General features: G+C 40.3%; 1 protein-coding gene across 4 annotated transcripts; it reads left to right on the top strand.

Annotated features, from left to right (window-relative positions):
• Nucleotides 1-1,438: 1,438 nt before the first annotated feature.
• Nucleotides 1,439-6,703, top strand: adcyap1a (adenylate cyclase activating polypeptide 1a). 4 transcript variants are annotated; one of them, XM_026361463.1, is made up of 7 exons: nt 1,439-1,715; nt 1,939-2,043; nt 2,694-2,828; nt 3,389-3,493; nt 4,214-4,348; nt 4,870-4,990; nt 6,307-6,703. In XM_026361463.1, the coding sequence occupies exons 2-7, from the start codon at nt 1,946-1,948 to the stop codon at nt 6,313-6,315; spliced, it is 603 nt and encodes a 200-aa protein (XP_026217248.1). In that variant the 5' UTR covers nt 1,439-1,715; nt 1,939-1,945; the 3' UTR covers nt 6,316-6,703. The 4 variants fall into 4 exon arrangements, with proteins under 4 accessions (XP_026217248.1, XP_026217247.1, XP_026217249.1 ...); XM_026361462.1 differs by having other exon boundaries at nt 4,870-6,703; XM_026361464.1 differs by lacking the exon at nt 3,389-3,493 and having other exon boundaries at nt 4,870-6,703.
• The last annotated feature ends 7,138 nt before the right edge of the window (nt 6,704-13,841 follow it).

Genomic DNA, 13,841 nt, shown 5'->3' with positions numbered 1-13,841 from the left:
ATAATTCAACATTTCGGGGGAAACTATTGTACTTTTTAATGCACTATGCATTTATCTAACGATTACGTTTATACATTATCAGATGTTTGGAAAAGAAATAAGCTTTTTTAAAAACAATTTGTTAAAGATGTAATCTTTGGTTCTCAACATCTTTTGCTTGTGAGTCTGCACACAAAGGCAGATACAGTATGTCACAGTATTTCCTCTGAACTGTTGAGGTGGTTTCATTTAACAGCTTAACAACCTCAAGCAACTTGGAGCAACTATATCACTAAAATGCCACATAGACATTGTTACATCAGGATTAACATTGTAATCATATAATAAAACATCAACAATAGGGGACATTTATACGCAAAATTAATAGTTTAACTGTTTTGAGTATATCTAATATTAATTGTGTAAATGACGACGTAAGAATGACTTTGAATTGCTTTGTTTCTGCCTTAAAGAAACGCGTAAAGACTTTTTTTTTTTTCAGATTAGTCATTATGGGTTTGAATCACATCTACCACTGTAACAGGGATGTCCTTCAACCAGGTGATGCAGGTTCAAGCTGTGTGGCTTCATATTTGGCTTAATAACTGCCTCAAATTTGATTGTAGAAAAGAAAGACATCAGGAGCATAAGTAAAAATAGATTAATTGTATTAAATTCAACTGCTTCTGAGACTTTAGTTTGTGGAACTTTTTCTAGAACAAAGACCATCCATCATATTTCAGCACTGGACAGCTCCACAAGGCCTTAACTAATAAAAAATGGCAACATGCCAGATGTTGATCAGAATAATAGAAAATCCAGACATTTACTAACCCCATTGGATTCATTGAAAAGTGTATTGTGCAAACTGGTCTTTGTTTTATAAAAGTTTATGTTTTCGAGCTGCATGTTTTCATCAGAAATAAAACGGGAGTAAGACAGTGTCAGATCATCCATTAATCCCAGTGCTTCAACCAGATAACCCTCTGAGCAATACTGGTTGTGCAGATCTGCCCTTGGTGTGTTTGGGCAGGTAAAGACTCTAAACACACACTGCTAAATAAAGTCAGCTGCCTCACGATTATCTATTTCGAGTCTTAGTTGGAGAAACTTTTCCAGAATAGAAGTTGTCAGTCAACTGGAGAGCCGCTGTGAGTTTCAGCACCGGACAGCTCCTCACGTCTCTCCAGGCTTCAAAGGCCACGTGATTCTATTTATGGCGTGACGTCAAATGTTGACATTAATTCACTATTTAATTAATGATCATGTTTGAATTCGAGATTCATCCGTTTTTATGACTTGGCTCGGGGTCTTTCTTTGACGCGGAAGAAGGATGCACTCCAATGGGACGGGGCGGCGATGACGCAGCCGCCCACCTCCCCTTTCTGCCCCCCCCTTCGCTACGTGACAAGTGAAAAAGGCATGTCTTTCGGATTCATGAATAAAAAACCAAAGGGAGTTAAGTTCATAGGACGCAGGAAAGTTCTCCGCAGACCAATGTTGGGCGCTCTTCTCATGACCGAATACACGTAGAAATCCCCGAGAACTAAGCTTCGGGCGCACCGAGGGCTGCACACTCGGAGCGAGCACAAAGAGACTGAAGAGGCGCTTTACTAAGGAAATAGAGGAAGAGGAGAGGAAGGCAGAGAGTGAGAGAGAGACAGACTGAGCTAGAGATCCCGTCTCACTCTCCCAGTTAAGGTTTTCAGCGGATTGCGTCCGGCATCTCGCCACTGGTAAGAGGAAGCACTTTTCGGTGGTTTTACGCTGCGTAAAAGTGGGGAGCGTTTGGGTAAAAGTCAGGTGTGGCTGATGTTTTTTGTTTCTAGAAACTGATAGGTGTAAAAGTTGAAATCCGCCTCAATGCCTCAGTTAATTGTTCTTTATATTGGTTTTCCTACACTGCCGTGGCCTCACTTGATGTCGTGTTTTGTTTTTGTGTGGTTTTGTCTTTTGCAGCAGGACAATGTCTAGCAAAGCGACTCTAGCTTTAGTCATCTATGGAATCATAATGCATTACAGCGTCAACTGCTCACCTGTGGGACTTAGCTTTCCCAGTGTTAGGTACGTACACTCTTACTTGTTTAGGTGCCACTTTTCAGGTGTCACGTTAAGGGGAACTTGAAATTCTTACACTCAGCAACAGAAGCGCACAGCCTACAGACCGTTTCAGTTTTCACTGTTGGTTATGTCTGTGGCTGTAATAGCCTGCTGGATAACTGGATAACATCATCTGACAGACAATCCATAGGGCTGCTCACACAGAAATAATTACAGAGAAACATTCACCAGGGAGCCGCGGTAATGTAATTTTGGCTCCTGGCGCAGTGGAGGACAGTGTCTCACTGTCCTGCAAACATTAATCGGCCAGTTTACGAGATTAGATAATTAATAGAAATCATTTGAGGAAAATGCATTTTTGTACAACAGTGTGTTGTAGAAAGTGTTGTGTAACAAAGGTCTGCTACAGAGATACAGTAGATAGAAAGAAAATAGTTCTTGTTCCTATCAAATATAAGACATTAAACGTGTCCAAAACGGTTCTTGAAACATGTTACTGCCAAAGTGTGTGCTCCTTCCTGTCAGGCTGGTTTAACTGCGTTCATCCTATTTCGGTGACACTGTCAGATCTCGGTCACACATGTGCAGATTGGGAAACAGATTGTGAAAACGCATGTAATGTTTTTTGTTGTTGTTTTTTTTTTCACCCCCAGACTTGACAGTGAGATTTATGATGAGGATGGAAATTCTTTACCGTCCCTGGATTATGACAGAGACCAAATGGACGTGAGAAGCGCCCCGTCTGTCGCTGACGACGTCTACACTTTGTATTACCCACCAGAGAAAAGGTGACTATCAGCACCGTGCGAGCGCAAACTTTTCCTGTTTTTTTTCCTCAGAGCTGGAGACCTCCATGTCGAACATCTCATTGCTTTTAGTCCTATTTATGTCCATGTATGTTGTGCGTTTTGTGTGAATCAGTGTACCGTATTGTCGAGATGTTGTCAGTGACTTCTGAAGAGAGATCTTTTTAAATTTTATTTCAAACCAAATTGGTCTCGTTTTAATTTTAACTCCTAGGAAAACGAAACCAGTTAAAACCCCGCATTATTAAAAAAAAAAAAAAAAAAAAAAAAACGGATCCTGATGGACATTTCTAATTTACAAAGACAAAGACATTTGCATAACGAAGCAGAGTCCCTGATGTGGAGTGGACAGATCGGAGCATTCTGCAAATTAATAATAATAAAACTTTTACTTTGAGATATTTCAGATTCTCCATTAAGACATTTGAGGCCCGGCACATAATTGACGTGTTAAGACACTTTTTGCAGTGCAGCTACTTGTCATTGTTGCCTCTTGCGCTGGCCGTGTGGTGATTTTACTGTGTGGCTATCTATCATCCCAGAACGGAAAGGCATGCAGACGGCATGTTTAATAAAGCCTACAGGAAAGCGCTGGGTCAGTTATCAGCAAGGAAATATCTGCATTCTCTGATGGCAAAACGTGTAGGGTAAGAACATCTTTTTGGTTGACACCTCTTCTTTTCTATTGACTGTTTCCTGTCTTGTGTACGTTCTTGTTTCTCTGGTCCTTTAAATGCTCATAATTCACGCTGTTATACGTGCTGTATATGTCTGTGGTCCCATTATCTCCCAGCATGCTGCTGCCCTCTGAATCAGACTTTTATTAATGCTATAAAATCGTGGAGGGGGAGCGCAAACCGGCACTTGATTGATTTGGGAAGTGTCATTTTCTGAACCGGCTGCTGCGTCGTTAAGGCGCAGAGGGAGGAATGAACCCGCACTGGCTTAAATTTATATCCATATGAAACAGTTGCAGGACTGAGTCCCGGTGATTCAAGATGGAAGAGAGAGATCCAATTACTATCAGATTTTACTGCACATCGAAACTATGAGAGAAAACATCCTGGGATGGGCTGAAAGTTAAACAAAGCGACTATACCGATGCCTCCAAAATAAAAGCCTCTGTTAGATTATTTTGAAAGGATTATTCACTGCTGGAAGAAAATAAATAGTGGATGTTCTACATTAAGGGCACAAGCTTTGCAGAGCACTCCTGTGTTATTCTCAACAAAACGGGCATTTTGGAACAAAGCTGCTAATTCAAGTGTTTCTTCACCTCGGCACCACAGGCTGTACATGCAGAGGTCATATGGATGCACATGTGTCAGTGTGATGGAAGTGAATCCCTCCTCTTGTCTCTCTCACAGAGCTGGAAACACGTTGGACGACATCTCAGAGCCCCTGTCCAAGCGACACTCAGACGGGATCTTCACAGACAGCTACAGCCGCTACAGAAAGCAAATGGCAGTCAAGAAATACCTGGCAGCAGTCCTTGGGAAAAGGTATAGACAGAGAATTAGAAACAAAGGACGCCGGCTGGCATATTTGTAGCATCCTCCCCTCCCCACCTGAAAAACAAAACAAACAAAAAAAAAAAAAGTGTGTGCAGCCCCAGATGAAGTCATTTTGAGATCTGAACAATCAGTGGATCCCTTTTGTGTTCTTAAACATGTATTTATGTATGAAGTAAGCCATTAAAATGAATATTTTGATAATAATATTGTTTTTATTTTGTACTTAAAGCACTTGAGAACGCACATATCTACTTTGTGGACCAATTTTTTTGTTCCTTCGAAAAAAATAACCCCTATTTATGTATCCATTGATTTATTTTTTTAGACCTATTGATTGAGGGGAGACAATTGTTGACATGATGATATGCTCCAACAGCTTTCTGTCTTTTAAACATTTAGTGAAGAGATACGATTGTGAGGAAAATAAATAGTTTAAAAGACAATCAATGTATTGAATGCTGCTTTTTGTAAAGTGACATTAAGAGTTTAGTTGTCTCTATTCACAACAGCCTTGAAGACATAGATATACACCCAATCCTACAAGAGATAGACTTTGATGCCCTCCCGGACGGGGATGAGCTTGAGGCTTTTTTGGGAGACTGGCTGAAACAGTTCTCTCCCAAATTTCCGGTGAGTTTCAGGCTCTTTCCTGAGGCCATGCCCTTGTAGGGACATCTCATGTCCCTCTCTATTTTCCTTCTCATCTTTAACTCTTGTGATCTTGCTCCAAACACTCAAACACAAATCTTCTTCCACCTCATTTGTGCTCCTGTCTCTCGAGAGTCTCACAGATTCTGCTGATTGATACTAAAGGTACAAATCAATCTGCATCCTGCGTGTAGAAGCAAAGGATGATATTAGGGTGAGAAAAAGTCATGTCGTCAGACTGGATGTTAGCCCTGTTGGCCTTCAGTGGCTTTAAAAATAGCAGTTATTCATTTGTTTTAAGTCAAGATGGGATGTTTGTCAAAAAGAATCCCAAATCTGAGATGAGGACCAGAGTACGTTTGAGGCTTTCTTTGTCCTTTTCTTCTCCAGTGTTTACAGAGTGAGCTTACACCTTTGACTCATGTGAAGTGCCAAGTTTCTGTTTCTATCAACTGGTTTCTGTGTATTTGGAGACTTGTCATTCCGCTGAGGGTTTTCGCATGTCTCTCTGCCCATTTGAGTATCACCAACATCATTCAAATCACATTGAGGCAAATTGAAAAAAAAAAAAAAAAGCATAAAAACACCAATAAATGATACCAGTTACATGCTAACATCTGACATGTAACGTAGCTTTCTTTCTGACTACTGCAAACACACACACCTGTCATCTCTGGATGTTGTTTTGTGTTCTGTTCTCCTCACTGATATTTCTACATGAGCTGTATGTTGAGCCTTGTCCTGCACTGAAATATTTATCTGAATGTACTTTACTGCTGGCAAAGAATCTCTCAGTCTAATGTCATACTTTATCTTTTAGGCTCTGTTGCTTTTAATCGACTGGAGTTATTGTAACCAGCTGTTTTATATCAAGAACACGTTGTGACAATGAAAGTGGTCATTTTTTATTATCTTTATCATACAAAAGCAGCCACAGCTGACTAAATTGGCATAATTGAATTTAAAGAAGAGGAAGGCTAAGTGGAGTTGCAGACACTGAGGGAAAGCAAATAAAGGAAGCAAGGGAGGATATTGAAGTGTTAATGAGGGGAAAAAAATAAAAAATAAGTAAAAAAAGTTCAGGTTTATGAAGCCAACATGGCGAGACTGACAACTCACTGGCAGCAAATAACATTCAAAAACTATCTGGTGGTCGGCACACTTGTGCCCAGTTCTTGAGGAAGCTGTAGTGATGCATCAGGTAAACATTAGCAGACAAAGTGAGCAAACAGCAGAGTGACATTCTTCCATTTGTGTTTACTGTATCAATCTTTCTTTAATTTTGCATTCTCCTCTAGGCTTTGTGACGCAGGGAGCAGTTTGCGGCTGTGGTTCCTTGCTTCGACTTTAAAATTGCCATGAATCACAGATGGCTATTTAGTGGCCCTACAATGCTGCACATCATCAGCTTACATTTCACCTTTTTTTGTTGTTGTTTTTGTGTTGCACAGTCATTTGATAGGATCTTTAGTGCCATCCAGCTTAGACGTCAAGCACTTGCTTGCACTGCTTTCTTTTGCACTTTGTTTTTAAGAGCTCTTGATGTAGATTTTTGTGAAAGCAGAGGGAATGATCAGTTTCCCCCTCTCCATGAAACTGAAACTATATGTATGATAATGAAAGCTTCAATAGCCTTACCAAAAGAAATAATCTTCAAAGATATATATATATTTACTGTGTAGAAGTGAATATACTTTAAATGACGATCCGCAAGGGTCAAGTCAATAAATGTTAAAAAAAAAAAGTGTTGTAAGATTTGTATGAATAAATTTTTGTAAACAACAAAATAAAAACGTTCGTCTAATCTTTGAAGCCAATAGCACCATAAGTTAAGACACATTTCAGACGATGAAAACTCTATGAAAAATTAAATCCTGACCTTCCTTTAGTGCAGACAAGGCCTCTCTTCACAATATTAACATGATGTTACATAAGAAATTAGGAAGAAATCATCTTGCGGGGGGAACGAAGATGAAACATTGAGAGTGTGAAACATCAAAAAGCGCACACACACACCCCGATAAGACACAGCAACATACTACAAATCATGTTTCAAACCACACACGTGCACATGCATGTATATTAGCATGGATAAAACTATTCAAATCATGTCAAAAAGAACAAAACACTCACTCAAAAACTACCAGATGTTGCAAAATAAAGCAACAAACCACAAAAATGAAGTCTAAGCTGGTGGTAAGGAGACCAACAGATCGGCGTCTGTGCCCCACATTCACGGTGACTCAGTGAGTTTGGCCGAGGAACTGTGACACCAGTTGGCTGGGTGTCTACCTCCTCTCGGGACAGCATGAGTAAAGAGACGTGGGAGGGATCACCCAGCCTGCACCACACACTGCCTCGCTGCACTTTACACCTCTCCAGGACTTCAGCAGTCGCCACCAAAGGCCTGCAGTACTGGTGGAACAGTTGGCCAGTCCCAACACTGGTACATTCACTTCTTGCCAAACAATGTTGATGTGTGAAGCAAAGGAACTGTTGTGGACTGGTTTCAACCAGACATCTACAGAGGGCATGTATACAAGTATCTGAATGTTTTCAAAGAAAGAAACACACCGTACCCTTTACTTTCCAATTATTTCATAAACTCATTACATGGTTCAGGAAGTACTTCATTACCTTCATAACACAACCAGCCACAACAAGACTGCAACTTGATTCTGTGGCTAAGCACCACTTGTATTAAAAATATAGGCATTAGAAGCATTGCACAGGACACTGGCTATGTGGAGACATGCAAAGCGAGTGACGTTGTTTCAGAAACACAGGAAGGAGGGGCGAGAAGTGAAGGTGTGTTTATAGCCTTGAGTTTGTTTTGGTTCTCAGAAGGCCATCTGAAATTAGTTATAGCAGCTTTAAGCGATCTTTGTGGTGAAGGTCTCATTGTCTCCTCAAGTCAGTGCTAGAAGAAGGAGGAGTGGAAATGAAAGGTGTTGGTCTTTGGTGGACTTTCACCTGGTCTGGGTGCATGGTCAGGGCTGCAGATGACAAATTCTGTGGTTGTGTGGTTCTAACCATAACGCTTTGACTTTGCAGCTCCTGTGGCTTGACAATGCAGATGACATAAATAATAATAATAAAAATTAGCTCCACCTTTTCCAGCTGCAAAATAGTGATTTAAATCAGTTTTATGCGACCAGGAGGAACTGTTATAATTCACTCATAGCAACAATTGTTTCAGCCTTTTTAAATAGAGAAAAGTCCTGATGGTGCTGTTTGAACGAAGCAGACTGAAGAGATATGACCTATATCTATATAAATAAAGTAGCAGCTTCATGTCCCTGTGACCACAGCTGCCAATATTATGAAGATGTTAACTTTAGCCACGTCTGTGACGGTCCACCTGAATCAACAATGACCTCAAGATCGCCTTAGTGGCCCTACTGTAATCAGCATCGTGAGGTGACTGGAAACATATCTTATAATGAAGTAATTCATGATTTTGTAGCAAGGAAGAAGGAGTGTGAGGGGTAAATTGAAACGATGACTTGTATAAGTAAAGTAATATTATAATAACTTTAATATGATGATTAAAGAAACTGGATTTGCCACCTTCAGGCCAACATATCAGGATCATGTAGGGACTCCCACTTACAGGTGCTGTGGGTGGCATTTGGAATAGTACCACCCACCCTGCAGCCCTCCACTGTGTTCCCCTTCCCCACTACTCACACCTTTTAACACTTGTGAGTCAATCCAAATTACAGCTAATGACCCTAAATAGATCCCCCATATCTCATAATATCTGATAATGGGTCACCGCAGAGCACGACCTTTTCTAGACACCGAAGGCTTGTCTGTACATCCCTGCTCTCCAGATCTGTCTGCCATAGTGCCTGAAATCTCTTTACAGTCAAACCACTTGCAACAGTGAGCAGTTGCAGCGTCACATGGTGATGTGCAGTACGAGACGTCAGACTGAGCAGCCACACAAAAGCCTGCCATGTGTCTCTTTGCTCCCTTTGTGCGAAATAACCCCCTCTCAGACGTGATGGCAGGGCTTTGATTTTGCGGCCGCGGCCTCAGCTCTCAGAGGAGCGCACAGAGGAGATGATCAATGGGCGTGATCTGATTCGTCCTGCCCGTGCCAGACCCTTTCTTAACCCTGCTAACCCAATCAGCCAGGGTTGCCAGGCAACCTGTCCCAGGAGGATGCGCTGGGAGTGGGCGTGGCGCCGGTGGCCTTTCTGGGCACCATAAGATCACACTGGATATATTTCACTCAAATGGCTTCAGTCTCAGCTGTGTTCCTTTAGTGGCTGCGATGGCAAGTTGCAGGGATGAGCTGACAAATAGGTTCTCAGTGAGGAAAACAGAGGTTGAGGAATGTGAAGCGATTCATCAGCGGTAACAGACATTAGGAAAGACAGGCACACAGACTGTAACTCATCCTTTCAGAAATTAATCACACAGCTCAGGATGTGTCGAGATACATTTGTAACAGACAAGAAACTAAATAAAAGTAAAAACCAATCCCACAGTTCTGAATATTGCAGAAGTTAGACTACTGTGGAGGTTTAAAAATACATTTGAGCAAGTCAGTGACAATAAAACAATGAAAATGTAGGTCACTTCTGATAACAACCAGTTTTTATTTGAAGCCATGAATCTAATTTATTTTATGCATAAGTCTGTTGTGTTTGAGCATTTTACACCAATCAAACTAGAAAGATGCAGAATTAACCTTTGAATTCACAGTGATGGGAAACCCCCAACAAGTCATGTTGGAACAAAACCTCTCTCAGCTGTAAACAAATGAAGTTCTTTTACACTGTTACATCGAATCTGAAGCAGAACTTCATTAGATAAGAGCGATAATACGATCCAACAGCAAACATATTAAAATGTTTGGGAGGTCATTGCTTGACTCGGTCACACCCAGCGTTGCTGTTGTAGAGCTGCTTCTGTAAATAACTTCCCTACATGTATAAATCTACTCCACAACCCAAACAAGCTTCAACCCAGGATCCCCCCTGCTCGTCTCAGGGGTCATGTGAGTGACAGCTTTCTGGAGGGGAATCCACATTAAGCCTTTTCATCAGCGCTGCCACCAGGGCCCTGCTTAACTGACTGTAGCACAGAGCAAAAGTTCAGCCATTATGGAACACTGTTGCTGTATTTACACTTTTTACTGTCAGACTGCTGTGAAGTTTTCTGACTTGGTTTTTGCTTTTTATTCCATGTTTATATACCGGGTGTGAGGTGTAAGGTTGCCAGGACGTCTCCGTGTTTAAATTATGATGTGAATATTTTGGTATTAAAGCTGATGTGATTCACTTCTGATCCAGGGTGAAAAAACCTTTAGACATTTCTGAAAATCAACCTCTGAATCTTTGCGGCTCTTTAAAGTTAAGCATAACATTTTAAAGATGAAATAACACATGCATTTCTATTTTTCTACAAATTAAAGGTTAAATTTATGCAGAAACCTGTTAGCAAACCTGAGACTGATGCCACTCCGTAACATTATTTGCTTACTTCTGACTTTTCACTACTTTTATGTGTTCAACCATATTGCCTGAAAAAAGAATGTGCCAAAGGTAAGTCTGTTTGTTTTCAAACATTTTAATGTCACTATTCTAAAAGTATTTTATTGATGCAGGGTGAAAAAGCACCTGAAACAACTTTTACACCATTTTCAAAGAAAGGAAAATGACAAATTCCTCATGTTTGAAGTAATAAATAACTGAACTGACAGCAACAATAGATAACCTTGCACAATTCTCCACTCAGGTATGACCGGTACGAACATGAGGCCAACTGGCATTACTAAGCCAGTTTTCTGACGTCTGACTTGTGCTACTGTTACAATAGAGTTTGCCACAGACTCTGTTAAGAAGGTTATAACACCTTTAAAGCACGTAAGACACAACCTGCAGACAAACTACTAATCATAAAGCCAAGCTTTTCTAGATAGACAACACTGTATCCCAGTAATTCATTTCCTGTGCGACTAAGCGTAGCGTAGTCATAGCATGGTTATGTTGTGAAGTAACATTTTTAATTCATTAAACTTCATTTCATAAAGTAAAGCAGGTTGCACAGAGGTGAGGACTGTAGATCCGACTTTCACTTCATAGTCCAGGATGTGGTTAGATGGGCAAGAAAAGCAGTTCGACTAAGTACAAATAACGTGGCTTTGTTTAACATTTAATAAAAACGTGTGAAGTGACTGTGACTGACTTTCACATTTTGATCTGTTAAGGCCGGATCACTGCCTTCATGTCTCAACTGCAACACTAATTTTTCAATAATGATAGTTTCTTATCCACAAAAACAAAGATGACTTGAATGTGTGTAACACATGAGAGATAAAAGTTCGACCTAGAATGACCCCATACCATATGTAATAGTCACTCATTCACAATTCCATATCATTTCTTTGCAGATCTCACAGTTTACAGGAGAACCACATTACAATTAGACACAATATGTGAACAATCAACTCCCAATTTGTTTGCAGTTGTCTGAGTGCTGACTTTATACTGTACTTCTTGACTCTTAGCGTCTGTTGCTCAGTGTACAGGGGATAGAAAGAGCTGACAGCAGTTCGTAGCATACATTGTTAAGTTGTTAGAATGCCTGTTTTTAATCCCACCTTTCCAGCTGTGGCATTAACTGCTGAAGGCATGCCATTTTTATTAACAACAATATCTCTGAGGAGCTGTCTCTACCGTAAATCACACGTTTTCATTCCATACTACCTTTAAATCTACAGCTCACATGTACAGTATCCCATTTTCCATGTATCTTTCCCACCATCTTTTTCTCTGTAGGCACCTAACAATACATCAGAGCCCAATTAGCATTCACCAGGCTCAGAAGTCATGGCTGTCTGGGCTGAGAGGCCAGAGGAAGAGGGCCACAGTAGAGCATGTTTCTGGGTTTGGACTGAATGCTGTACTCATTATTGGGCTGTCAGCCAACCTCTGATGTCATTTTCCTCACATCATTAGAGATACCGTAGGTCTCAAGGCCAAACTCAGCACGCACGCACACACACACACACACATACACACATACAGGCCACAGCGGCATTAATATGCATCTACTGACGTCACGCTATCGATCTCTCCATTAGCGCACCATATTACCTCATGAAATCATCACTGAGAAAGGGCAGTGGCTGTAACTTTGCAAGCGTACAGGATGAAGAAGGTCACAGACACTTTGGGAGATTTGGCAGATAGGTACACAATTAAATCACACACCTCTCTGCACATTACAGTGTGCTCCTGCCCACTGTGTTGGGAGGTCATAGAAAAAAAAAAAGAAAAACAGGGCTATAAAGTGTCTTGTTGTGGTGTCTTCGTGCTTTTCATATCTAGACATTCATCGTTCACCTGACACCAATGAGATGGTGGTAATACATCAGTTCAGCTGCTCGCTCTAAATCCTGCTAAGGACAGAGGTAGAGTTAATTTATCTCACTTGTGCTGATGTGGATATACCTGTCTTCTGTTGTTGTAGGTGGGGCACTGTGAGCAAAAATACATTATATGATACTAGAATAGAACAATCTTTCATATCTTCAAGAAGAAAATCAGTTCTGTGGACACACACTTTTCAAGGCATTTTGTTTTAGTACTTTTTGCAGACTATTCAGGACAAAGCTTACACAAATAATTTGAATTTCAGGGAAATTGTCTTTTAACAATATAAGAATGTCTAAAGACATGACTGAGTTGTTGTCGTGGCAAATGTTTTAAATATGTGTGCAACCTAAGGCTAAGCTAACATTTAATTTTCGTAGCCTATTAATTATGAAAGTGATTAAAGCATGGTAAATGGATTATAAAAAGTGTTTAGCATCTTTTTACATGTATTAAAAAAGACAACAAACAAAGCTAACAAGGGTCCTCTCACCACATTGTTTCAGGAGCTTTCAACATCATGCATATCATGTTCTTCAGTATGTCCCTGCATATTTCAGTCATGTACAGTACTACCCTAAATAACAATAGCTAAAATTCTTCTTATTCTACAAGTTACATCTTTTACATTGCATTTCACATAGTTCCCCATTGTTAATGTCAAATTATCAACAGCAAGTGTTGGAGTGTTGTTTTGATCCTCCACTTGTGTTTCTTCCTGTTCCCATGTGTCCAAATTTAGTTCATGCTGTAGTACATGCAGTAGCTTCAAACAGATGACATTAAAACTATAAATGCTCAAATCAGTTGTGATTCTATGAGGAGTCAGTTCATTCCTCTTTCTGGGCATCAGTACAGCAATTTCTTTGGGTTGGCATTTGAAAAAAGGCTCATGTTGTTCGTCTTCATTGGAGAGTTCTGCCATTAGTCTTCCTGGTTACCAAAGTGAGTGGCAGCCTAATAAGATTTCACGGATTCTTTTAACCCTTGTAAGTGGCCGCCTTCGTAATGACACACGAATAAACAGGTGATGAATAAGAAAGGTAATTAGATATGACTCAAGCTGAAACATATTTCTAAATTAGCTGAGCAATAGCTACATGACCATTACAATGTGCTTTGTGAAGGAAATTAATTTCCTGTCATACATGATTAGAGAGCTTGTTCAGAGTATTATAATGTTCATGGTTCAGCAAATGAGTCATTCATTTCTCTTTGTATTTTACATATCGTTTACATCCACGTACAATGTAGACAAACATGTAACAGTGCCACACTTGCTTTATCCAAGGCCTTTGGTGCAAATTTGCTTGATGATGCTGATTTTAGAGATTCAATTATAACACAATAAGCACATTGTTTTGTGTTCATGTTGGTTGGTGCCCTTGAAATGGCGACAAGCTCTAACAATAATGTGTCATTGGGCCAATGGCTAAATACAT

This window comes from Anabas testudineus, chromosome 2 (assembly GCF_900324465.2).
Source record: "Anabas testudineus chromosome 2, fAnaTes1.2, whole genome shotgun sequence".
NCBI classification, from domain to species: Eukaryota; Metazoa; Chordata; class Actinopteri; order Anabantiformes; family Anabantidae; genus Anabas; species Anabas testudineus.
The sequence above is the reverse complement of the archived record's forward strand: the minus strand, read 5'-3'. Positions and strand labels throughout refer to the sequence as shown.